This window comes from Cucurbita moschata, unplaced genomic scaffold (assembly GCF_002738365.1).
Source record: "Cucurbita moschata cultivar Rifu unplaced genomic scaffold, Cmos_1.0 Cmo_Scf00003, whole genome shotgun sequence".
NCBI classification, from domain to species: domain Eukaryota; kingdom Viridiplantae; phylum Streptophyta; class Magnoliopsida; order Cucurbitales; family Cucurbitaceae; genus Cucurbita; species Cucurbita moschata.
In genome coordinates this window covers 6,718,157-6,744,717 of record NW_019268519.1, presented here as the reverse complement: position 1 = coordinate 6,744,717, position 26,561 = coordinate 6,718,157, and the positions used below count along the sequence as shown (strand labels likewise).

The window sequence follows — 26,561 nt, the reverse complement described above, 5'->3', positions numbered from 1 at the left end:
TGAGAACGTTGAACACCCCTCCCCCCCACCCCACCCCACCCCACCCCACCCCACCCAATGCTTAATAGTAACGGGGTCCAACCCGAAGACATTAAGAGAAATAGTTATCAACCAAGAGGGATGACAATGATGTCAGAACTACGGTTGATAAGGGATCTTTGCCATGATGAACCTGCGCTTGCTGCCGTTTTTTGTAGTTGAAGAGGGGAGCTTGAGTGAGCTAACCCAACATAAACCTTGCAATCACTATAGAAACATTGTGACACAAGACCAAAAAGTCAGACTAAGTATTTATCTCAGCATGGGCAAATAGATCACGAGATTGATTTTATGTTGGGGGCGAGAATGCTTGCCACAGATGTGTGTCATATAGCTCAACCCGAGTTAACTGAATTCTGCAAACAACTAAATGACTTTGGCAATTAGGTTCATTAGACCCACAAAGACTCTTGTCAATGATCACCCAAATAACCTGAGCTAACTGAGAATAGATCCTAAGCCAATAACTTTATTTGGGGGAGGGGAGAAGTAACTCGTGTTCGCTCATAAAGGCCATCTAGAGGGATGAAAAGAAGGGCCAGTCAAAAGCATCAACCATGACAATTTCAAAATGGAGATTGTCAAAGTTGAGGTGAGATCAACTCCGAGTTCAAAGCAATAAGAACCAACGACTGATGCGAAAATGCTATGAACCAGTCGAAGTGATCTACAAGGTCGAAAATACTATGGATGTGGACTAGCCCTCGTTACTATCCTGACCAAGAAGACACCAAACACAAGGAGAAGATGCAAACAGTTGGCAAACCAAGAAGTGGTTTTCAATCGTTCCTGACAAATTGGAAGAGACTAAGATCAGTTGGAAGCGCAAGTCAACCTCATTCTACATCGCTGAGTTCATGAAGAGTCGATTGATAGAGACATCAACCAATTGAAAAGGGGAAGGATGTCACGGTCATGGTGTCCTATGCATATTGCCTATGGCTGCATGTCGAATGTTCTGATCATACTTGTCCATGGACGCATGCCCATTACAAACCGCTCTTACTTGTTTTATTTTAGATATGACTTTATTATTCTTGTTGTGTCTAACACAAGGGTACTAAAATCGTGTCTACGTCCAGACTAAAATGCCACCCAATCTGAAAAATAGATGGTAATTCTTGCTAAGAAAATAAATGGTAAATTTTGTTTGATTAGAAATGAAAGTGAAGGTAGGTCGGACACTGTAAACATCTGGGTGGACATCTGTACTTTAAAGTGTTACGCTACCGCTCCTTGATGAACTATGATAGGGAACCCTCTTTTCCAATTTCCCCGATCGCCATTTCCATTTCCATTTCCATTTCCAGATTCAACATCTTGGTTTTTCTTTCCATTTCTCCTCTCCTCTAACAATGGCGGAAATCGGCAAGAAGTCGAAGCTCAATTCCGGTTGGCTAGCGGCGAGGTCAACAGAGGTCGAGCTCAGTGGAGCCCAGCTTACTACTACTCACCCCCCCTCGATCGGCCCTTCTTCGCCATGGATGGAGGCCGCAGTACCTGGAACGTAATTCCTTCTTCCTTATACTGTCATTTCTCTGCATTTCGCTTGAAATTGATTTCTAAACCCTCGTGGTTGCTGTGATTTTGAATTGGACTGAAATAGAGATTGTAGGCTTAGACTTTTTACTACGACTAGCCTTTTCTACTAGCAATTTTGACCTCAAGAAAGTCAGAAAAATGGAAATTCTTGCTAGTTTCTTAAAGATTTCCATTTGTGAGTAGCTACATTACAAATTTGTATTTGATCCCCAAACTTCTAAACTTCAATTTACTTCTTTGACCTTTTTGAGTACAACAAAATTAAATATCTAATTGAAAGTTTAATACATAATCCAGTTTCATGGCTGATAGATCGGTTTACTTTTAAAAAATGTTAGTATTCAAGAGATCTATTAGACACAATTAAAAGTTTAAGCACTTGTTAGAAACATTTTAAGAAGTGTTCTTGAACTTTCGAAATTTAGCGATGTATTATATATAAATTTGGAAGTTTAAGAACACTTTTTAAACTCGAAAGTTACTAATTTTGAGTTTTAACCTATGGATATATAAATAAGTTAATCTACATTTGATTACAAGATACAATGTTGATTTATTAATTTACATTTGACAGTGTGTTGGGGACTTTGGTGAAGAATAAAGTTGTTCCCGATCCTTTCTATGGACTACAAAATGAAACGATAATTGATATTGCTGATTCTGGAAGAGAGTACTACACATTCTGGTTCTTCACAACTTTTCAATGTAAACTGGTAAGTGGCTTGAGAATATTTCATGACGCCTGTGCCTTGTGTACTCTTTTTTCCTTCAATGAGGTTTGTTTTCTCTCTTTAGATTACTGGACTTGATGACCTTTACAGCCTACTTGAGCACAAATGTTTATTTATTACATTTTAAATCGCTCCCCTGGTGATTACGTTGTTGTCCTTGGTTGTGAGGGCTCTTTGTCATATGAATAAATTTGATGAGTACTGCTTGACCTGAGATGTTGAATAAAGATCTATTTGACCGGGCAAACTTTTGGCTTTCCCCGTCAATTTTGCTTCTAGGACTAGTTCTGCCTGTTCATAACCTTCTGGGCTTGTCCTCAACTTGCAGTCAGAATCTCAGCACCTGGACCTGAATTTCCGCGCTATAAATTACTCTGCAGAAGTGTATATAAATGGTCACCAAAAGGTCCTGCCGAAAGGGATGTTTAGAAGACACTCCCTTGATGTGTCTGATGTTATGCGTCCAGATGGTACAAATTTACTAGCTGTTCTAGTCCACCCTCCTGATCATCCGGGCAGAATTCCAGCACAAGGAGGTCAGGGTGGTGATCATGAGGTATGTAAGTCCTCCTCCTCAACTCTACATCCGAAGGATTTAGTATTAGATGTTTTAATGCTGCCTGATATCTTATATTTTACATTAGATTGGAAAAGATGTCGCGGCACAATATGTCGAGGGTTGGGATTGGATGGCTCCCATAAGGTGATTTACTTGTGTTTATGAGATTATATATTTAATTCTTGTTCTTTTATCTCTTCACGAATAATATTTCATATGATATCTACGTTTACTGCTACTTTCTTGGAATAATCAGACTAATTATTTTAATAGAAGTCGTGGAACAATTCTACGCATCATCTATTTCTACTCTTAGATACACAATCAGCAAGCTAGATTTGTACAAAAATGTCTCAAGTCTATATACTGATGTTAGAGAAATAATGCTGTTCATTGAAAATGGATCCCCGTAAGAATATGAATATCGAAATTCAAGAGTTCTAACTAGAGAAGCATTGAATTATCAGATTCAATTTATCATGTTCTAGCAGTTAAGTGAGAGCACTAATTCTTTGCATGGTGGGTTGAAGAAAAAAATTTGTTGGAGAGAAGTTTGGAAAATGAGTAAGTAATAAGTGTAAGATATTCGTGATGAACTTACTTGAATAGGTTCTGATCCAAGTTTAGATGTAAGATATTTTGGGTAATAATTAAGGTATAGTATCTCTCTCTCTCTCTCATCATAACAAAGTGTACCATCTTTTAAGAGAGAGCTTTTGTAGTGTAAAGTAAGCAAATTCTTTGAAAGTATAATTCATAAATCAGAAACGCTTTTTCCCCTTACCTTTTCTATTATATATACACGATCATAAATATATGAAGCTTGTCACTAGGTTCTAATATACTGTATGCTTCAATGCTAGAAAATGGTATACTATCATCTGATTGTAGTCAAAAGATGAAAGCATGGAAATGATGCGTATGGTAAATTAACAAAGTGAACAAGTTAATTTGGTTTATCTTCGAACTGAGACACAAAATTTATGACTTTATTTGTCTTTAATGGGTTGCTAAAATTTATATTCTGTTCATGTATGACAAATGTTTCCATTTTCTTGTTTTAAATGCAATATCTGGCTAGACTTCAGACTGTAAATAAACTTAAACGTATATTGTTCAAATACTCATTTACTGGTAGGATTAAAACTGGGAATAATTGAAAATTTCTGTGTATGTAATGCCTTTTGGTTGCTACAGGGATCGAAACACTGGCATATGGGATGAAGTATCAATTTCTAGGACTGGGGTGAGTTTCATTTGAATTATGCCTCTTCTTATCTGATTTGGGTTTTAATCCTACTTTAGTCTCTGAACTTTTGTACTTATTCCCCTCTGGTCTTGAAATTCTCAAAGATTCTATCTTAGCCTTTCGATTTTTATTTTTTCAGTTTTAGTCTCTACACCTTCCATAAGAATACTATTTCTACCCACTCCACTAATTTTTCATTAATAATTTAACAAAACCCTAAATTCATTTGAAAATCCAGCTCATGGCTGTGCCTTTTAAGCGAAATGTTAATGAATATGGTTGTGTCTATTAAGTTACTATACTTCAAAAAGTGATCCCAATACTTCCAAGGTTGTATCAATCAATTTCTTTTATCTCAAAAGACTCAAAAAGTCTTTGCTAGACTCCTAAACTTTCAATTTTGTGTCTAATAGGTCTTTATGTTTCAAATGTTTAACCGATAAAGTTAATAATGGGGACATACTAGACACAAAATATTTCTAATTGGTCCTTAAACTTTCGAGATTTTAAGTCCAACTCTGAAAGTTCAGAGTCAAACTTGTAACTTAACTAATTTTTTAAAGATTAGTGACAATGAGTAAAATGGTTTATTATTTGAAAGTGAGGAAAGAAACAAATTAATTGAACGTTCGGGGAACGAAATAGAGTAAATATGAAAGCTCATAGATCAAAGTAGGAATCATACCAAATATTCTGCTGGCAGCTGGATCAAACCATGGCTTAGTGGTTTACTTTTTGTTCTCTAATAAACTGATATGTTCTATTTATTCTCCATTTTGTATTTTTGTTTCTATTGTGTAGTTTCAATTGTGCATGCATGTTGAATAAAATAATATACACTCAAAGACTTAAAAGGTTTATTTCTTGAGTTCTACATATTTCTAAAGCATCAAACATAGATAGAATTACCAAACAATCTTTCTATTTCGCCTGAGAATTTCTCTGAATGCTCTTACTATGTGGTATATCTGTATGATTGGGTTGTCATTTCATCTCCTTAGTATGTCATTGCTGATTTTCTCCTCTATGAAAAACATTCCTTCCTATTTGTTTCTAACGTTCAAAGGTCGTATGTTAATGATTTCTTTTTGAACAGCCAGTGAAGATTATTGATCCTCACTTGGTATCAACGTTTTTTGACGATTACAAGAGAGTTTACTTGCATGCTACGTTGGAGATGCAAAACAAAAGCTCTTGGGTTGCAGACTGTTCTGTGAACGTTCAAGTGACCACTGAACTAGAAGGTAACATTTGCTTGGTTGAGCATATTCAGTCTCAGAAGGTGTCTGTCCCTGCTGGATCAACTATACAATATACATTTCCTCAGGTTGGTAATTACATCTTTCTTCGACAGAATTTCTGTATTTATCTCTTTATTGGTCCTCAGTATATATATATTTTTTTAAATTGGTATGAGAGGTCCCACTCATCATGCCACTTTGTACACTCCAAAGCTAGCTTCGGGAGACAGATTAACATTTGAAACTTGTAAGTTTTGCACCTCCTCTTGGTGGGGTGCTCAAACCCTTGGAAAACTTCTCTAGTCCTCCGTTATCCTCTTCGATAGATTTCTCCTTTTAGTTGATGTAAGTTTGAGGGGTAATGGCTCTATACCTATATGTGAGTTCCACCGCTGATACTGACCATGTATGGAACTGAATAGAGAAGAAAAAGACGAACTGCTAGGGCAAAAGTGATGTTCACATTCTTAATTAAGAAACAATAAGCTAGTGGTGAAGGAGAAGCTTCGCTTTAGAAGAGAACCACTAGGTAAAACTTGAGATATTCCAAAAAACTGAAAGAATATCATTTACTTCACCTCTTTCTCAAGATATTTGCTGAGACTTTTAGTAATGGAAGTTGGTAATTCTGAATTTACTCTAGGTTACTATGTTATTCTTTATAGTCTGATGGTTAAACTGTAAATAGGTTAGTTAGATACACATTAGTCAGGCTCAAAACTTCTTCTCAAGTAATTTTATGGTGAATGACAGCTCTATTTCTACAAGCCCAACCTGTGGTGGCCGAACGGAATGGGAAAGCAATCCTTATATAATGTTGTTATATCCATAGACGTAGAAGGATTTGGAGAGTCTGATTCCTGGAATCATCATTTTGGTTTCCGTAAAATAGAAAGTGATATTGATACTGCAACTGGTGGAAGGTACTTTTTATGTTAATTTCACATCTATGCTTGATCAAATTTCTTTTGCTCAGATTGTTCTTGTCCTTTATACTATTTCTTCTTTGCAGGCTGTTCAAGGTCAATGGGCAGCCTATATTTATTCGTGGTGGCAATTGGATATTATCTGATGGGTTACTTCGACTTTCAGAAAAGCGTTATCATACAGACATTAAATTTCATGCAGATATGAATTTTAACATGATCCGTTGTTGGGGCGGTGGATTGGCCGAGAGGCCAGAATTTTATCATTATTGTGATATTTATGGCTTGTTGGTAAGTTAAAAAATTTCTTATATGCTTTCTTGATTAATTATTGGCTATTGCATTCTCTTACTCTGTAGTTCTGTTGAACTAAGATCGAAATACGAATGTCAATCACTGTTGCAAATAAATTATTGTAGGTGTGGCAGGAGTTTTGGATTACTGGGGATGTTGATGGGCGTGGTGTGCCAGTATCAAATCCTAATGGCCCTCTGGATCATGATCTTTTCTTGCTTTGTGCTAGAGACACAGTTAAACTTTTACGAAACCATCCTAGTCTTGCTCTTTGGGTCGGTGGAAACGAACAAGTTCCACCACCTGATATCAACGCTGCTTTAAAAAAAGACTTGGAACTTCATCCTCATTTTCAAACGTCAAGTGAAAATGAGAAGTGGATGGTGGATTCATCATCAGTATCAGAGGATCCGAGCCAATATCTCGATGGTACGCGCATTTATGTTCAAGGATCCATGTGGGATGGATTTGCAAATGGGAAGGGAGGCTTTACTGATGGTCCTTATGAGATCCAATACCCCGAAAACTTTTTTAAGGATGATTTTTACAAGTACGGATTTAACCCTGAGGTTGGTTCGGTAGGCATGCCCGTTGTCGCTACCATCCGAGCCACAATGCCTTCAGAAGGATGGGAGATTCCATTGGTTAAGAAACTCCCCGCTGGCTATGTAGAAGAAGTACCAAACCCCATTTGGGATTACCATAAATACATTCCCTATTCCAAACCACATAAGGTTCAAAGTCAGATTGAACTTTACGGTTCTCCGAAAGATCTCGATGATTTTTGTTTGAAGGTAAAATCGAAATTTCTGGTCTTGAAGTAGTGCCATGAATTTTTTTTACAGTTAAGTTCATTCTCTAACACTCAAAACTTTCAGGCTCAACTTGCTAATTATATTCAATATCGAGCTCTAATTGAAGGCTGGAACTGTCGAATGTGGAAGAAGTACACCGGTTTCTTAATCTGGAAAACACAAAATCCATGGACAGGTCTAAGAGGTCAATTCTACGATCATCTCCTCGATCAAACTGCAGGTTTCTTTGGATGTCGTTGTGCTGCGGAACCTATCCATGTCCAGCTGAATCTAAGCACGTGTTGCATCGAGGCAAGTTTTTCGAGTATTGTAACATACTATCTTTTTTTTGGTTTGAAACAAACACAACTTTCTGAGACAGATGGTGAAGTGATATGAACTGCGGAAGTGATATATTTTGTATATTTTATCTCATCATTTCCTATGTCCTTTTAACCATGGGAATCAATGGATTTAGTTTAAATGTTTTCATCTGTATTTCTCAACTAAACAGTGACATGTTTCTGAATCTGTCTTGAACAGGTCGTAAACACTACGTCGGACGAGCTATCTGGCATTGCCATTGAAGCCTCGGTGTGGGATCTTGAAGGGACATGCCCGTATTTTAAAGTGTTTGAGAAACTCTCCCTGCCTCCAAAACAGACATCGTCCATTGTCGAGATGGAGTATCCCAAATCCAAAGATTCCAAGCCTGTTTACTTTCTTCTTCTGAAGCTGTACAACGTCTCGAATTACGGTATTATCTCGAGAAACTTCTACTGGCTACATCAGTCCGGTGGCGATTACAAGCAGTTGGAGCCTTACAGAAAGAGTAACATACCCATTCAAGTTACATCTCAGGTTATAATAAAAGGATCCACCTATGAAGTCAGAGTGAATGTGCAGAACAAGTCAAAAAATGCAGAATCCTCTAGCTTAACCTACAACAACAACTTTATCAACAGGCAAGGCGAGGGCGATTCCGATTCAAATTCTTTGGAAAACAAAGAACAGACCGATAAAAAACGCAGCACTGGTTTCTTTCACAGGATCTGCAGGCGTATCGTTACAGGAAGCAACAGTCCGAGGCTAGTTGAAACGAACGGAAACGCGGTCGGAGTCGCCTTCTTTCTTCACTTTTCGGTCCATAGTTCAAAAGCAGAGGGTAAAGAAGGAGAGGATACAAGAATCCTGCCTGTTCACTACTCAGACAACTACTTTTCCCTGGTTCCAGGTGAGGCTATGCCCATCAAAATCTCTTTTGAGGCCCCTCCTGGTGTTACTCCAAAAATTACCCTTCATGGTTGGAATCTTTCTCAGGGTTTAACTGTCTGTTATTATTAAGGTGAATTTGGTTAACTTTAATTTTAACAGTATTGGGGCTTTGTTGTAACTGAAGATTGATATTTACTTTAACCCTTGGTTTAATTATCCCCATTTATTTTCAATGAACATTGATAGAGTCATTAATAATATTTCTTATGATTTGATTACAACTCCCACAAAGAGATGTGTACAAACTTCTAATAATTTTACCGATACGTAAAAATTACGTACATATTTTTTTCCTGTTCGAATTTGTGTATCAACAGCTGGAACACAATTTGTGGGGATTGAGAGTGTTCAACGAAGCATCTTGTACATCGACATTGAGGATGAGCAAGAAGGTGATGGATATACATCATGCCTTAAATGAAGTCAACTTTTGGTCAAGAATAATACCATTTGAGGAGGAAGAACGAGGATATTTCTCATGCGATAACAAATTTGCCATTGGGAATATCCCAACTCGATCTTTCCCTCGGTAGAGCCAACTCAAGGAATTCGATCATCGAAGAAAAAAATTTATGATAGTTAAGTTTTGTCTGAGAACCTAGAAGAACTTGACTCTAAACGGACATGAATTCGTGACCGTTTGTTCGAATTTGACTAAAATTTTATTTGATTTAAATTATAAATTTAGTTCCTATAAACTAAACTCGACGATAAAGACCCACTTAAGATCTTTAAATCTATGAGACAAAATAAAAAATTTCAACTAAATTTATAATAATAATAATAATAAAAAAAAAAAAACTAAATATGAGGGTAACATTCTTTTTATGGTGAAGTGCGGGCCAAAATTGTAAATAAGGGAAAATAGAGGAGAAAAATGTAATAACGTAGAAGAAAAAAAGGGAAAAAATGAACCAACAAATAATAAATGAAAACTTGATTCAGTCTGGAACACGGAGATAGATCTCTGAGAAGACCCAGACGAAGAGGGAGAGGAAGAAAGAAGACGGAGAAGATGATGTCCGGTGGTAACTATACGACTATAGACAACCAAAATGTTTCAGGAGCTGTGCCTGTAAGCTTCTTCTCCTTTACCTTTCTTTACCGTTTTTGGTTTTGAAGTGAAGATATCGAATCTGCTGCATTTCTTTTCCAATGATATTCCACTGTAGTCGAATCCGATCCATTCGATTGATTTCTCCGTTTTCTGCGTTTTTTTCCTTCCAGGCCGTTCCAGATCAGGGACAAGTAACTGTGAAATTCAATGGTACGTAATTTCTTATTTCTGATACCGTTTTATGGATTCTGAGAAAGTATGGGCGAATAAGTAAAAGGTTTGGAGGTTAGTGTTAAGTTTTGTGTGTGCGCGAGTGGAATTATAAGCCACTTGAAAATTCTTATGTGCTGAATTTTTCCGGTTCGTTGGCTTACCGGACAACTATAGGTAGGAAAAAGAATCTATGCTTCTTGTAGGAGGTTTATGCTCTTTAGGATCCAAATTTTGTGTGTGATTTGAATGAAACTTGAAGACCTAGTGGTTTAAGTTAAGCATTGCAGACTCGCCGGTGCTAGATCTAAAGAATCTTTTAATAGACATTTTGATTTGAAAAATGGAAATGGATTTAATATTAGTTTTAACGTGGCCAGAAGCATTTCTGAAAGAAATCTTGACTAAGATCTGGCATTGCAGGAATGATATAGAATTAAATACTGGAGTGAAATTTTAATTTAATTGTAAATTATGAAGATTGAGGTCAAGTATTAAAGTTTCATCTTGATCCACTGACTCTGTGTTGTTTTTATTTTCTATTTGTTGCAAGAGGATACAATAACTGGTTGATTTATTATTGTAGACTCAAGTCTTCAAACATTTCCTCCTTCTGGAACTCAAGGAAAGATCACTGGTGGTTCCCAGCCTCCTCGTGATGCTGATGGTATTTAAAGATCTTTCTTTTATCTTCTAGTTTAACATTGCATATTCAAATTAGGTATGAGAAGGTGATTTTACTGTAAATCTCCATAGGTTTTCCACCGATCCAGAAAAAAGACCGATGATATCTTGTTCTGGTAGACTTAGATTGAGAGGCATTACAAATGTATCACTTACCCAATATGATGCGCGAGCAGATGAGTAGATGGTTTTGTAAATTAGTGAAGGGTCCTTGGTGGTCTGAGCACTCAAAATTTGTTTACTAAATCATGAAGATAGTTCCTTATTACCTACAGACAACTTTCTTAGTTCGTGTCTAAAGTAGTTGTAGATAATGAACTTCCCATTATATTATTGGTACAATCTTCTGGGACTTGTGTAACCCTTGGCTTTTGCATCTGTATACTTTATGTTAATTTATGTTTCATTTGGCATGGTGGTTAGATTACTTTTTAGTTGAGAAGTTCACGACATGATCTCATCGAGATGCATCTCACTTCAATGGGCTAATGATATCCTCAGTTTGACATAATGCAATCAGAACTTATCAGATTTATGGCCAATTGATAATTATGTTGTAGTTCATTAAGGGGTCATAGGACTTCATTAAACTGGGAAAGACATGGATTTATTTGTGCCATGAAAAGAGAATAAATTGAATGTTTATTTCAATTTTGTTTCTGTTTTGACATACAGGCGATATGTATATAGATATATTTCTAGGGAAACAACATATTTTCTACCAGAGCCGGTGAAGCAGCTGATCGTACCTTGACTTGTATGATATATAATAAGGGTTTTAGTTTGAGCTAATAGGGAAGTTTATCTGATGCAGATACATTTTCAAAACCAATCTCTGGCTCTGATGAAACCCCCCAACAAGGTGGCTGGCTTCGGACCTTTGCAATTTCTTCCTACAAACAATATTTTGATGTCGATACTTCAGATGTTCTAGAGAGGATCAAAGATTCACTTTTTCCATTCAGAGGAACTTTTAATGAGAGGACAGCTGACACTCCAGATCTGTAAGTTCTTTTTGTATAACCGCACTAATGTGTCATCTCACTGAATATTGACTGTTGCTCATTATTGCAGTATGTTACTCAAATATTTACCTTTGAAAAGATAATTTCCGTGGGTTGAGGTCTGAATTTTTTGTAGACAATGTACTTTGTAGAAAATTTCCAAACGATAAAAGAGTTAAATTTTTAATTGTAACTATAAATGGTGGCCTTAAGTTTCATGAGGAAGTTTTCTCTAGATGTTGACTTCACTAATGTTCCGTAAAGAGTTTGGGAAAAGAAATCGTACCAATAGTAAGCTCTTGATGAATGTAGATGTGATCTTTATATCATATACACGTATATTCATGGACTTTAAAGCTTGAAGTTAACTAACGACCTGCTGGTTAATATTAATACTTAAAGAGTCTTCTTGTTTTCTTTTAATAAATGGCCACAAAGGAAGTAGGTACCGAACAAGCTCCAAATTAATATTGATATACATACTTTTATACCTGATAATGTATAGACTTATAAAATTTAAAAGTTAACGACTCGTAAACAATAATAATAAAATCAAAGACGAGTCTTCAGAAATCCAATATTTGTACTCTTAATGTTGCATATTTGAGTAAAACTACAATACAATAATAACAACATAATTAATATTAAAGTATTGTTGTGATTGGAAAAGGCTAAACTTAACTTTTACACTTTAGAATTAGGGTAATTTAACCAATATTAACATGTACAAGTATAAAGGAAAGAAGTAATTGAATGAGTGGGCACCTTTGGTAATTTATATGAAGAGATGGAACAAAATAGTCCAATTATGACTCTGTATCGCAATAAAAAAAAATGTTGAAGGTGACAGAACAGTTAAAAAAGACAAATGAACCTCTTTAAAGAAAGGAATTCAAAATTATGGTGAACTCTTCAGTTTATCAATATAAAAACAATCCTGCAAACACACTTAATATTGCTGTGTATGTCTATAAAACTCTTCTTTCTTTTGCTCCAGAATTTGCTCTTTCTGTAATGCTTTCTTAACTTATGTCATTGTTAAATTTATCTTTAAAGTTCATTAGCCAAAGGTTAGACTTACGCTAAGTAAATATTGACCATTTGCTTGATGACTTTGTTTATAATGGTAATGAGGGAAATTATTTTATCCCGAAGGCTCATGCTCTTTGATTATAATTCATTTTCTCATGCAGATATGGTCCATTTTGGATATGTACTACGTTGATATTTGTGGCTGCTTCTATTGGAACTTTTGTAACATACGTGGCACACAAGATACATAAAAAAGAATGGAACTACGACATAAATTTGGTAACCTGGTCTGCTGGTTTGTTCTATGGCTATGTTACCATTGTTCCTCTTGGACTATATGTAGTCCTCAAGTACTTCTCGGTGCCTTCTGGCCTTGTTCAGCTCTTATGTCTCTATGGCTACTCTTTGTTTGTATTCATCCCGGCACTGGTAAGTTTAATGAGTCCATGATCAATACTATTACTTACTACGAGTTTCATGTTCAAAATTTTGTCTCTCTTGAAATCACCCTTCCTTCCCTTTCCCATTATGAAAAAAAAAAAAAAGTACAGAAAGCAGTAGTTCTCAAATGCATCTTTGTAGTTCAATATGTTCATAGTGCCTCATCTTTTAAGAAAAATGATCATAATTTCTTTATGCTTGTGTTGTTTAATAATTAGGAAACATACAACTCCCTTCATTTTCTCTTACTTTGTTTCTGGTACAACATTTGACACGGTTTCATGTCTGGTGTCACTCTCTCATTTGCTTCTTACATGTTTATTGGGTAAATGAATTTCCTTAGGTTTGTGATGTTTGTCTGTCCCATCAACACAGAAGTTAGAGTAAATAAGGCAGGATTACGTTTTTGTCTATTATCAACCATGTGAGTATGAAGGATCATTTTATAGACTAGGGGTACCTGTATAGAGTTAACCATGATGGATTGGGATGACGGTCAATAAGGGCCCTGTGAATAGGAAGGGCTAAAATGAAATGAGTTTAAATTATCGTAGACATCTACTTAGGATTTAATATCCTACGAGTTTTCTTTGCAACCTAATAGTAGGTTTTGATGGTTACCCATGAGCATAGTCAAGGTCTGTCCAAGTTAGCATGGACATTCACGGATATTGGAATAAATAGGGTACTTGGATTTGTATTTTTCAATTCTCTGCACTTAAGATAAGAATTATATTGGCTATGAAATTTCTTAATGAAATCTCTTTAAACTGTTTGTATGGTTATAGACTTCTTTTTTAATTTATAATTTGAGGGGTATATTATGTTGGCTGATCATGATGGAACTCTTTCTTTCTCTTATACACCTGTTGGCACTGATAGTTCACCTCTTCGCTATCCTATCCTCTGCTTGTAGGATATGTCACCTCTTTTATATCACAAATGTAGGGTTGACAGCAGTAGAAATGAAAGAAAAATTTGTCTTCTGATCATTCTTATAGGGTTGCATAGTTTGACTTCCAGATGTGGGAAGATCACGGTTCATTTCTTTCATTTTCCAAAGAGCATTCCTTGATTTTGTTGTGTTGTAGCTTCAGAATTTAACATGTCACATTGTCTATATTGTGTTGCATCTGCATCCTGTGTCCGTGTTTGTGCAGTCTTAGGTGCCACTCTTATTGGTGTGTCTGTGTAGCTCCTTTCGTATGCAGTTTCGTTTGTCATTCTTTCTTAGAAAATTTGTTTCCTATTCATAACAACAATAATATTAAAGCCTGTGGTGAGTTTACATAACCTTTTTACAGTACCTTTGACCTTTTGTGTTGATCTTCACGATACCATGAAAGATATCAACTAGTTTTTTTGTTACCCAATCGTTGAACTTGATACGTTAATCTCTATTATTTGGTGGCTCAAACGTGTGTTGGGTTTGTTGTATTTGCAGTGTCTCTCCATTGTCCCTCTGGAAATTTTCAGATGGGTTATTGCAGGCGTGGCAGGATTCATGTCTGCATCATTTGTGGCACTCAATCTCCGAGCTCACATAAAGTCAGCTGGTGAAAGGTGGATTTTGATTGTGGCCAGTATCTTCTTGCTGCAGTTAGCTCTTTCTGTCATTCTCAAACTGTATCTGTTTACTGTTACAGTATGAAACTAAACTGCCCCGCCCTCGATAAAACAGAATGTAGATTACAAAGATGAATTTCTTTTGGGGCCATTGGTTTCCAGTACTTACCAATGTTTAGCTAAACCATATCATTCATTGATTGGAGAACATCTATCTTATATATATGTTCCATAAGGTCAATAGATTCTTCTATCTTCATTACAAGAACATGTGTGATTTAATCATCTCTAACCTATCCTATATAGCATTTTCCATTTCATCCGGTTGGTCCCTTTATGGTCGAGAAGGTCTGGACACACCTCCTATCTCTCAAGCGGATGACAGAAGGTACGCTTTATTATCCCTCTACATTAATGATTATACTTTTTCTAGCCTTTAGGCCCCATTTTATAAAGATTTTGTTTTTAGTTTTCTGGATTTTTCCATAAAAGAATTATATGCTTTATTGTCCTACCACGTTAATGATATTATTTTTCTAGGTTTGAGGCCCATGTTGTTTTTTGTTTTCTAGTTTTTTTAGTAAAAATAGTTGTGGTTATTAAGTTATAGATACAAAGACAATTACTCCGATATCTCCAACTATATACAGAGCTAAAAGTAATTAGAAACTGGAGCTACACGAAGAGTTCTTCACATTACTTCTAAAATTTTCAAGCAAAAGCCTGTTTGTAGTAGTATAGTCTCCCAAATCCTTGCTTTTCATGAACGTTTGACTGTCGTTGATTGCATTATCATTATCAGGTGGATTATGAAGATAAAAGAGCCAATGACTTTGTAAGTGCTTTTTTTAAAAAAATAGGTTAGTACTTTTTCCTCTTTTAAAAATTAATAAGTTCAAGCACTTGTGCTACATAATACATATTTTGTGGGTGTAAATGACATTCTTCAGAACAAAACGGTGGGTTTTGTCGGTGTAAATGGCATATTCTTCGGAACAAACTGTGGTTTTTGTTGGTGTAGATGGCATTTTCTCGTTATTATATGGGATTGTTAGAACTTTGAGGGACAGAATTTCTTTTTTTTTTTTCTTTCTTAAAACCAAGAAAGAAAAACGAACTATTAGTGTTTTTGACGTCACTGGGGGCCTCAATTTCTAATAATTTTGGCATTTTTTATATAAACAAATCAAGATCTGTCTGCGCAACTGAGCTCTTTGACACCATCAGGTCTTAGGGTTTTCAATTCTCCTACCATAATTAAATAAATGATTAAATAATAGAATTATTTATTTATTTATGAAATATATGGGATTAAATATATATATATATATATATATATATATATATATATATAAGGATATAAAAGAATTTAAATTGTTTGTTATTTTTTAAAATTATTATTATTAGTGGGTTTTTTAGTACAAATTCGTGTCTTAAATTAAAAAACAAAAGCAAATATGTCGGGGCTGGTGTCTAAAATAGAAAATTCAAATTTAAAAATATTATGAGAGTTGATGAAGGGTACATGAATGAATGAATTGAAGACTACGAAATGAGAGCAATTTTGAAAAGAAAATAAAATGGTTAAGAAAAACTAATAAACTGCACTTTTTTTTTTAATTTTATTTATTTATTTATTTAGCTCAATCATAAGATAATTTCAAAGTTAAGTGTGATTTGTTTGAGTAATTTTGTACCTCTTCGAAATTTTCCTTAGCACGTTAAAAGAGCTCGTGTTGATCTGCGAGATAGTTTTCACTCTTAAAAACGGAGAGTAAATAATGTGACTATTTCGTAGGAGATACAGGAGAATGTCGAAGACTATACTTAATGGCTTTTATTTATTTATCTATGTTTGTGAAAAGAATGGTAATGTTTATTATTATTTAAATAATTTTATTTAATTAAGAGTTTGAATTAATTTCAATTTCGTTCTTATAATTGGTTCAAAAATTCATAATAAATAATTATATTCTTTTATTTTTTATTCAACTCTACACCCTAATACAACTAAAATAGTTGCGCTTAGAAAACTATGAAAAAAAAAGCGATCAGCCAAAGATAGTTTGTGAAGAACCATAAGACTAAATTTGTAATTTAATCTAAAATCGTGTAAAAGATAATCATATCAAATAAATAGATTATCAGTTTGTGAAGAACCATAAAACTAAATTTTTAATTTAATCTAAAATCGTGTAAAAAAGATAAGCATACCATATAAATTGACTATGAGTTTGTGAAAAACCATAAGACTAAATTTGTAATTTAATCTAAAATCGTGTAAAAGATAAACGTATTCTAAAATCGTGTAAAAGATAAACGTATCAAATAAATAAACGTATCAAATAAATAGATTATCGCCTACCATTGGAATATAACTCAATAAAAGTTTGAATCTCTAAAAAACAGAAGCTTCTTTTGACATGGCAATAAAAGTTTGAATCTCTACTCATCCACATCCAACTAAAAATGAAGCTTCTTGTGACATGGCCATGGCAATGAATCGGTTCGCTTTCTTTGTTCATGAAAATGGGGCGAGTGAACTCAAATTCAATACAGAAGGAAGAGATGTATTATAAAAGATGATAACTTAGTTGGAATGAAATTCAACTGCATGATAGGATGGGAAATTAAAAGAACATAACTTGATTGATGGCATTCAATTTTCCCAATGGAATTCAATCAAATAATACTGATAATAATAAGATTTGCCAAAAAACAGAAACTCCAAAATGGTAAAATTGCATAAAACTAATGTTGACTTCCAATTTTTCCCAAGAAAACTATTGAAAACGCTTCCCATGTATCAAACGATAACGATAGAGCTATAAAGTTATAATATACCAAAACAGCGTTGAATAGCAATATCTCATCTCAAACCTAATAATCTGAATTTTCTAAATAAGAGTTTCCAGACCATGTGGGAGTGGTCCATGAATTTCATTACTGGACTCAGCTTTGGGCTTGCTTGACAGGGTTGATGAAAACGATTGGCAGCCCTGCAAAAGCCCAAGAAAATTAGTTTAGAATCCGAACATGTTCTCTCAAATTAGCTTCGAAAACACTCGTTGTTTCAGTCTGAATAAAATCAATTAAGAACCCAAGTCAATCTCAGAAACGATTGCCAAGCTTCTCTAAATCAGAAAATTCAATCTACAACTCTTTTATAGAGAGAGTACCCACAATTGAAGCATATAAATAAGAACAGCCATCTGTTATTAGTGTAATATAACTCCATGCCCACCAAAAAGATAATTTGAAGTTCCAACAATACTGTGAGTAATATATCCTTTCCTTGAGTCAGAAATTTTATAAATCAAATGGGAGAGAAGAAAATTATGCAATCAGGCCTTCGATTTCTTCCCTTTGGCATCGCTTGTTGTTGGTTTCGCCTTGAAGGGCATAAAAGTTTTTCCACCCATAAATGGTTGTAGAACTTCTGGTATCTCCACCCCATCTTCTTTCTGGTAGTTCTCAAGAATGCAGCACAAAGTCCTTTCTGTTGCTGTGAGCGTGGAATTCAGCATGTGCACATATTGCTTTGTCTGCTCGTTGCTCTGCAAATATTGGAACGGAAAAGAAAGATTATTGGTTTCTTCCTTGCACTCGTAAGATTGCATCCATGTTGTTTGTATACTTTTAATCTTCTCAATGTTGTCTATCGTCTATGTGCTTTTACAATGTTCATAGTTAATCCCTAAACTTTCAAGGTTGTATCTATCTAATTCTTGTAATTGAAAAGGTTTCTAATAGTTTTCTCTACCAAGTTACTCTCATTTTGTGTCTAATGGATCACTAGTAGGTTGGCCACTGATGTTAAAACAGTCAATTTCGTGCATATGAGGCACGTTGACTGTAATATCTAAGTGTGTAGTGCTGAGTTGATTTCAGGCTGGTTTAGATCTTGTGTGGCCTAAGCATTAAAACTTAAATCAGATCAGATACGGTGTGGCATAGGCATTAAAGTATAGAATTATAGATAGAGATTAAACACAGAATTAAAAACTCAAAGGGCATATCAGAATCTTTTGAAAATATAAGGACTAAAAGAGACAAGTCAAATATTTAAACTCCTACGAACTTTTTAAAACAATAAAAAACTTGACTAAACACAAAGAATGGACACAAGACCTGAAAATTCAATACTAAACTTGCAAGAATGCAAGAATCATATACTTTGTAAAAAGGGGGAAATGAAAGAATGTACAAAAGCATTAAAAAAAAAAAACCGAACAAAAAGCATCATAGTCACAGACGTAATTAGCTATAAGAATCAATTCCTCCCTATTAGAAGCCTATTAAAACGTTAGTACCACCGGGTTTAATTTTAATGACAGAAATAAATCCTCCAATAATTCAGAAGTAAGAAATGAACTAACCTTTTTCTGACCAAATCGGGTCTCTAATCTTCTGGACTGATAATCAGTGCAATTTGAACAGGATACTAACTCCCTGTAAGTCTGGGATGCAGGAAACCATGCTTCCAGATCGTATTTCTTGGCAGCCGCATCATTTAATGCACCAGAAACTATAGCCACAACTTGGTATGGGAGATTTAACTGCCAAAACATTGGATTTCACATCAGACAGAATATAACTAACCTCTTCCTAAGATCTCTCGACCCCTCTAAAAATAACAATATTTCTCGTTTCAGCAAATGTTTCACAAAATAGCCAAATAAACCAGCTTGCAAACATGGAAATTGTAATTATGTAAAAAAGAAATCACTAACATAAGGAATAGAAGTTAGATACCGTCTTGTAGAAGTCCTCAGAATTCTTAATCATCTCTTCATGCATGTCCCACGAATCATTGCCATTTGGGCTGGTGACACAAAATTGCTCTATTTTCTCGAATTGGTGAACTCGGAAAATTCCAAGAGTATCTCGACCATGGGAACCCGCTTCTTTGCGGAAGCAAGTTGAATACCCAGCATATCTGTGTAGATCATAAACAATGGTAAATTTTATTTTTGTAAAAAATGCTTTCTTACGGTGTCAGAGGGTGGACAGGCTTTCAATGAGACGTAAGAACCTTATAGGCAACTGGGAAGGATGAATCCAATCTTCAAGATGATATGAACAAATTGGTTGTTCAGCAGTGGCAATTAGATACTTATCATCCCCCTCACCAGTTACCTAATTAACATCAATTAATTCAGTCACATTTTGTCACGTTTCCACAGTCCAACAAAGCAAAAAACTTCATTGCTAATTTGTTCTGAAATACAGTTGAAAAACTATACTTTCCAAAGAAGGAAATCAGTATGGTTATGTTTGGAATAAAAAAACATATAAGAAAAGATTTTATATCACATGATATGAGAAACTAGAAATGATTTTAAAATTGTTGTGTGGTTTAATATGAGAATGATTTGAAATGAATTTGAATTCGTTTTTTCAAGTGTTTATTGGAAATGAAAAAGAAAATTCATAATTGGCAATTGACATTGAAATCCTGTAAAATCCTTCGTGTTAAAATTCTTGAAAAACAGGATTTTAAATCAAGATTTAATTTCAAGAAATAATGGATTCATTTCAAATTCATTAGAATTTAAAATTCCTTAAAATCCCATTGAAACAAGACGAGGGTAATAACAAACTTTATAAAGTTCTTCATCAAATTGTGCTAGTTGAGCACATCTAGCCATGATATCTTTTCTCATGAAGAAAGGAGTCTGCATTGCTGTGTAACCCCTTTTCTCTAAAAAGTCGAGGCCATAATTGATCAAAGCTTGGTTCAAACGCACACCATCTCCTTTGAGGTAGTAGCCTCTACCACCTGCTATTTCAGAACCTACATATTTCCATCAAGCTGGAATTAGCATAAAAGTGAACAACCAGAGCTGAAAAAAGCTACATAAAATCCTTCCAATTAACTAAAAGATAATTCTGTCTATTCAATCTGTAATTTGTAACCAGAGTAAAATTAAAACCAACTTAGAGCATGTATAAGAACCGTATCTCTGAAACTATCAAAAGAGACAAATTTCATTGAAAGTGTGGTTGTTCCATTTGATTCAATAATGTCCCAAAAAAGGCTCTAATAGTCGGCAACCATAATATCTCCTTCTACATGGCTAACTTGAAACATTTATAATGCAGATAGCATATGATTCTTGTTACTCTTCATTTTATCATTTTTTTTTTTCCTGTAGATATAAGGATATCAAATACAGCATCTAGTCAAAACAAAGAGATTTCAGTTAACACAGATTAGAAGCAAGACCATAAGATCGAAACACCTAATGCCACAGCAAAATTAATAGAAGACATAAAAGATGAATCTTGTATCCATAGAAGCCTGTAAATCTCACTACCTTTTTTGCTATCTGCAATTCCAAGAAGCTCAACAAGATCAACATGATTCTTTAGTTTTGGTTTTACCAGTTTCTCACCCCACGATCTGATTACAGCATTATTAGCCTACAAAATGTCGCTAAGTACAATATTAAAAATTTAAATAAAAAAAAAAGGATGGCGCTACTAAGAATAGAACAAAGGCAGATATCCCAAATACCACACCTCATCATTGCTGACGGGAACGGAATCGTGCACAAGGTTTCCAATTATTTCCAATTTTGAATTCAACTGTTTTAACACATCCTTAGCTTCAACGTCTTTCTCAGCAGACAACTTTTTGTTTTCTTCAGTGTCTTTAATCTTCTCCGACGCATCCTCACCAGCCTTCATTCCCAAAATTTTCAAAGTAAATGATGGAAAGTATTAAATCCCCAAATCGGAAACTGACAACGTCCTAGACTTTCAAATTAATGCTAGTTCCAAAACTAATTTGTCTTGCAACCAATACAGAGAAGATAAGATGTGGAATCTAAACCCGCAGAAAAGAAAGCACAAATAGCTTTGAAGAAAAAAGATAGATGCGTTACTATTCTGAGCTGAGCAATTTGCTTGTTGATCTTATTGAACTCCTTCCTGAGATTCTCAAGCTCAAATTGGCCTAAACAAAATCGAATTCCAAACAGAAAATAAGAAAAAAGTAACAAATAACGGTAGAAATGAAAGCGATGGAAAAGATTGAGGGGATTACGTTGACGCCATTCCTTGTCAAGCCTAATTACTTCATCAACGAGTTCAACGCTGGCAAATCGGCGGCGTTGAGACTCACGAATGATTTCAGGATTGTTGCCCTTCTCTTCCCTGAACAAATTGATGTCCAACATCTCTCACTATCCGCCTCTGAGATTCCCCCTTCCACAGCACGACAAATAAATTCCAAAAACTGCAATCTTGAGAGAGGGAGAGACAGAGAAAACGCTTTAACCTGCAAAAACCCTAAACCTGAGAGTGAGATTATAACATTGGCCAAAATTAGGGCTGAGGACCAATCCGGTCCAACCGAGCCGGTCCTTCTTTGGACAAACCGGATTCCAACGGTTGGCTCTCATCTATATATAGGCCTGCAGTTTAATTTAAAAATAAAAAATAAAAAATAAAAAAGTTTTAATTTTAATGAGATAAATTGAAATAAGTTATTTGTTTATTGCTATTGGAAGTGACTCCTGACTATGATGCCATTAATAGCTCCAAATTAAGCCTACTTTAGATAGCATATTTGTATATTTAGCTATGCCGAGTTATATTTGAGTATACTTCTTGTAAGTTCGAGGTTGGGTATGAGTTCGTTCTTCGACAAATCAAGCAACAGAGTGTATCTGATGTTCCCGTCACTCTTAGAAAACCTTGAAATTTTGGACTACTTTAGACCCAACTTGATACGTGCTTATTGAAATTGAACTTATATAGTTTACTCTCTAATAATCGTCTATACCTTCCTGTGTTAGATGATTTAAAGTCTCCATTCCTGCGAAATTCTCCATTTATTTTAGTGGAGATTGGGTTCTCTACAGGAAATTTTTCTCCGTTATTATTCTTATAGAAAAATATGAAGAAAAAAAACGTTTTAATGTATACTTTTCAACACATTGAAAATTGTAATGGAATTTTTTGGGTGGGGACGGGATGGGGACGGAGAATATAATTCTCACCCCCAACCCCATTTGTCTATCGGCCCCATAGAAAAATTTTCTCACTCCCTCCCCCAATCTCCTTATAAACAAGGAATCTCTGACTAGTTCGAATGGGTCCCACAAGGCCCAGTCCCGTGTCATGGTTGAACTTTTTCAACCAGGTAGCGTCGTGATCTTAATATGCTCACAATACACCTTGATAAAAACTCAAGCCCGACTTTGTGGCTCTGTCGAACCTTATGCGATGTTTGTCTTTGCCAACCTAAAATCACTTGTGCGACACCCAAGCTTATTCAACCACACCCCCAGTCCTATGTCATGGTCGTACTTTTTCAACCATGTAGCGTCGTGATCTAACATGTTCACAATAGACCTTGAGAAAAACTCAAGCCCGACTTTGTGGCTCTGTCAAACCTTATGCAATGTTTGTCTTCGCCAAGCTTTATTCGACCGCAAACCTTATGCAATGTTTGTCTTCGCCAAGCTTTATTCGACCGCAAACCTTATGCAATGTTTGTCTTCGCCAAGCTTTATTCGACCGCAAACAGTATGCAATGTTTGTCTTCGCCAAGCTTTATTCGACCACAAACCTTATGCAATGTTTGTCTTCACCAAGCTTATTCCCGCATGCATATTTAATTGTTTTGCAACACAACCGACTTGCCTCTAGAAAACCACATGTCCAAATTTCCTTCGAAACCAGACTTTCGCGATCAAGGCTTTTACTTGCGATCATCATTCCAATGTATATATGATCACACAAAAGGGTTGTCGAGAATTGTTTCCTATTGGAACATCCATCTTTCAATGAACTAGACTTTAAAAGTGCCAATAATAGGTCTCCCGAGTGAAAGCCAAATATCCTAACTGCTGAACGACAACCAAACTTGTTGAATCATTTTAAGTAAGAGAAAAAGAGGAAATTCTGAATAACGGGAGTTAGCGAGTGTAAGTAATGTTGCAAAAATACTTTTACGAATGGACTTGGAATGTTTGAATACATTCAAAGTGGTTGAGCATGACCCTAAATTATGCATGGATTGTAACTATGAACACTTGGAATGAAATTAACTTAAAGAGCAAATGAACACATTAATTGCATTAATGGAAGTTAACGAGGGTAAGTAACCATTTGAATCTTTTTTATTAATATTTCTGGATTAGATAAAATTAAATATTTTTTATTAATATTTATTTGAATCTTTCAACAATTACTATAATTATCCTTTAAAATATTAATATTAATTATTAATATTTCTCAATTAATTGTATAATTAAGGGATTATAAAGAATAAATATTTTATTTTTCGATTTAGTTTTATATAAATTATTGGATAATAATATCTCCATTTAGCCATATGTCTGAATGAAATTATATTATTTTATAATAGCTAAAAATTAGATAGATGTGGATAGCTAAGTCACATATGCACGTAAGCTCATGTTTTCACACTCATAGTACATTATGTTAGTTTAAATCCATATTTCTTTTCGACTAAAGCCGACATTTTTACGAGTTCAAAATCAAAATTATATGATCTACCTAACAAATATATATTAAATTACCTGTTTTTCTTTAAAATTAAATCTAATAAGATTATATTAGACTGAACTAAAAGAGACTAAAAAAATTCACCCTTAGATCCCACCCACCTCGATTCAAATTTACCCATTCACAATGCTCCCACCTGCATATATTCATACATATGAATATCATTTCTAATAAATTAAGATGTTTATAGTCATGTGGTTGCATGGAAACTCACCGTTGGGATGGAGGATTTGGCCAGTGAAGTAGGAAGAGCAGTGGTTGCAGGCGAGGAACACATACGACGGACCAACCTCAATTGGCTGCCCAGCTCGCTTCATTGGAACTTCACTTCCAAAGCTTTCAATCTCTTCCTTGTCGAAGGAAGCTGGAATCAATGGCGTCCATATCGGACCCGGCACCACTCCGTTCACTCTTATCCCTCTGCTAGCCAGCTGATGGGCCAGACCTCGTGTGAACGCCACGATCGCGCCTTTCGTCGCTGCGTAGTCTAGCAGCTGGGGGCTGCCCTTGTACGCCACTACTGATGTTGTGTTTATGATTGAGCTGCCTTCTTTCATGTGCTTCAATGCATGTCTGATTCAAATTCAAAACGAATTACGACTCTCTCTTCAATAGTATGATATTATCTACTAGTATGATGTGGTCCACTGTGAGTATAAGCTCTCATAACTTTTACTTTGGGCTTTCCCGGTAGGCCTCACACCAATTTAGGGGATGATCATGAGTTTATAGGTAAAAAATAAACATCTCCATTGTTATAGGTTTTTTGGGAAGCCCGGACCATGAGAGCTTATACCGTAGAGCCATGAAAGCTTATGCAGTAGAGAGTCGTAATTTCTAACATGGTATCAGTGTTATGCCATTAACTTAGCCATGTCAATAGAATCTTCAAATATTGAAAAAAGAAGTTGTGAGCCACGGAGGGGTAGTCATTGAACATTGAACAATATCATACCATTGTAGAGTGTCGTGAGTCGTGATTTCTAACATTCTTTACTTATAAAGACGTGATCATTTCTTAAATTAGCCGAGATAGAACCGTCCTCAACAAAAACTTTACCTTATAATCTAGCCAATTTGTATTAAAAAAAATTAACTTTCTTACTTGACCATGAAGAATTGAGAGAATATGTTAGTTCTGAAAACTCTCTCGAGCCTTTGCTCATCAATCTCCTCCACGGAGTGCGTCTTGTGCTGCTCAGCTGCAGCGTTGACTAAAACATCAATCCGACCGTACGCTGCCACAACCTCGTCGATCGCCTGTTTACAGTTCTCGTCGAACCCCAAGTCGGTGCCAACAGCAATCGGCGGCTTAGCATCAGCGGCCTGACATTCCCGGAGAATCCCAAGCATATCTCGGGCGTCCTTCTCCTCTTGATTCTTCACATAGGTGAACGCCACAGTGGCTCCCTCAAGCGCGAAGCAATGGCACACCGCTCGGCCGATCCCAGAATCGCCACCGGTCACGAGCGCCACCCTGCCGAGAAGCTTGTTGGAGGGCTTGTATTGAAAGCTTGTGAATTGAGGAGGAGGGTCCATGACATGCTCTTTCCCTGGCTGGGTTGGTTGCTTTTGGGGAGGAAACTTATGCCCTTCACTAGCCATTGAAGCAATTGATATTGAAAGAAAGCTCAAGAGCTCTTGCAGATGATGAGAGAGTGTTAAAATGGAAGATAATGGAATGTTTGAATGAGAATAGGGAGGGTTTATAAAGGGGATTGGGAGAGTGACACGTGGAAGATGTGTGGAAGAATAGTGTACAAAGTGTCCACGTCATCTCATGCAATGGACACGTAGGACAAGTTTGGTGAAATTAAGGTGATGGAGAGAGAACATGAAGACACGTATGTTGGATAAAGTGAGGAAGTTAAGGTTGTAGTCGTCGCCTAGGATCATCATCATGTAGGAGGTGAAGGGATAAAGATGTTCAACTTAGATAGAGTGGAATTGAATGGATAAATTTTTTTTTTTATCCTTTTAAAAGGGTTCGATTTAATGCTTAATAGCTTAAAAAAGTGTTAACGAGACCAAATGATAACGAGTTGAGTAGGAACGTAGATAGAGAATTTTTCAACTCTGTTCTTGTTTCATTCTCTATTTTGAAGAAACGGGGTTAGAGTCGAGAATTTCAATTCAATGATCAGATCCTTATATTAAAAATTCTTATTTTTGTTTTGTATATCCGGGACGAATTTGGAGGCTAGGTGGAAATATTTTCGACTGAAAATTCGAGATGGATCTCCAATTTGACTTTATAATTAATCAAATTAGGGATACCACACTCGATTAGGAATAGAGCCCTACAAAGACTCGATCTTGTGAGTATTTTTGCCATCGTCCCAACTATAAATACACCAATAGTAAGTATAATTAT

The 26,561-nt window shown here is 35.6% G+C and overlaps 4 protein-coding genes across 7 annotated transcripts; 2 read left to right on the top strand and 2 right to left on the bottom strand.

Annotated features, from left to right (window-relative positions):
- The first annotated feature begins 1,247 nt into the window (after positions 1 to 1,247).
- LOC111433409 (mannosylglycoprotein endo-beta-mannosidase) lies at positions 1,248 to 26,561 on the top strand. 3 transcript variants are annotated; one of them, XM_023070467.1, is made up of 13 exons: positions 1,248 to 1,546; positions 2,156 to 2,294; positions 2,641 to 2,868; positions 2,957 to 3,015; positions 4,069 to 4,117; positions 5,217 to 5,447; positions 6,115 to 6,284; positions 6,374 to 6,578; positions 6,707 to 7,375; positions 7,460 to 7,687; positions 7,919 to 8,761; positions 9,008 to 9,013; positions 26,549 to 26,561. In XM_023070467.1, exons 1-11 carry the CDS (start codon positions 1,395 to 1,397, stop codon positions 8,717 to 8,719), a joined length of 2,931 nt encoding a protein of 976 aa, XP_022926235.1. In that variant the 5' UTR covers positions 1,248 to 1,394; the 3' UTR covers positions 8,720 to 8,761; positions 9,008 to 9,013; positions 26,549 to 26,561. The 3 variants fall into 3 exon arrangements, with proteins under 3 accessions (XP_022926235.1, XP_022926231.1, XP_022926241.1); XM_023070463.1 differs by lacking the exons at positions 9,008 to 9,013; positions 26,549 to 26,561 and having other exon boundaries at positions 7,919 to 8,871; XM_023070473.1 differs by lacking the exons at positions 1,248 to 1,546; positions 2,156 to 2,294; positions 9,008 to 9,013; positions 26,549 to 26,561 and having other exon boundaries at positions 2,780 to 2,872; positions 7,919 to 8,871.
- On the top strand, positions 9,578 to 14,909 carry LOC111433440 (protein YIPF1 homolog). Its single transcript, XM_023070497.1, has 6 exons — positions 9,578 to 9,725; positions 9,878 to 9,917; positions 10,504 to 10,584; positions 11,416 to 11,605; positions 12,799 to 13,066; positions 14,523 to 14,909. Exons 1-6 carry the CDS (start codon positions 9,666 to 9,668, stop codon positions 14,727 to 14,729), a joined length of 846 nt encoding a protein of 281 aa, XP_022926265.1. The 5' UTR covers positions 9,578 to 9,665; the 3' UTR covers positions 14,730 to 14,909.
- Positions 17,366 to 21,952, bottom strand: LOC111433427 (serine--tRNA ligase). Of its 2 annotated transcripts, XR_002708815.1 has the most exons (10): positions 21,696 to 21,952; positions 21,535 to 21,605; positions 21,170 to 21,331; positions 20,965 to 21,070; positions 20,248 to 20,441; positions 19,680 to 19,783; positions 19,400 to 19,583; positions 19,024 to 19,203; positions 17,828 to 18,201; positions 17,366 to 17,643 (listed from the first exon to the last, which is right to left on the bottom strand). XR_002708815.1 is itself a non-coding variant. In XM_023070482.1 (9 exons), exons 1-9 carry the CDS (start codon positions 21,826 to 21,828, stop codon positions 17,989 to 17,991), a joined length of 1,347 nt encoding a protein of 448 aa, XP_022926250.1. In that variant the 5' UTR covers positions 21,829 to 21,952; the 3' UTR covers positions 17,754 to 17,988. The 2 variants fall into 2 exon arrangements, 1 of the variants encoding a protein (XP_022926250.1); XM_023070482.1 differs by lacking the exon at positions 17,366 to 17,643 and having other exon boundaries at positions 17,754 to 18,201.
- Positions 24,260 to 25,876, bottom strand: LOC111433449 (NADPH-dependent aldehyde reductase 1, chloroplastic-like). The gene is made up of 3 exons (XM_023070507.1): positions 25,293 to 25,876; positions 24,402 to 24,760; positions 24,260 to 24,323 (listed from the first exon to the last, which is right to left on the bottom strand). Exons 1-3 carry the CDS (start codon positions 25,790 to 25,792, stop codon positions 24,301 to 24,303), a joined length of 882 nt encoding a protein of 293 aa, XP_022926275.1. The 5' UTR covers positions 25,793 to 25,876; the 3' UTR covers positions 24,260 to 24,300.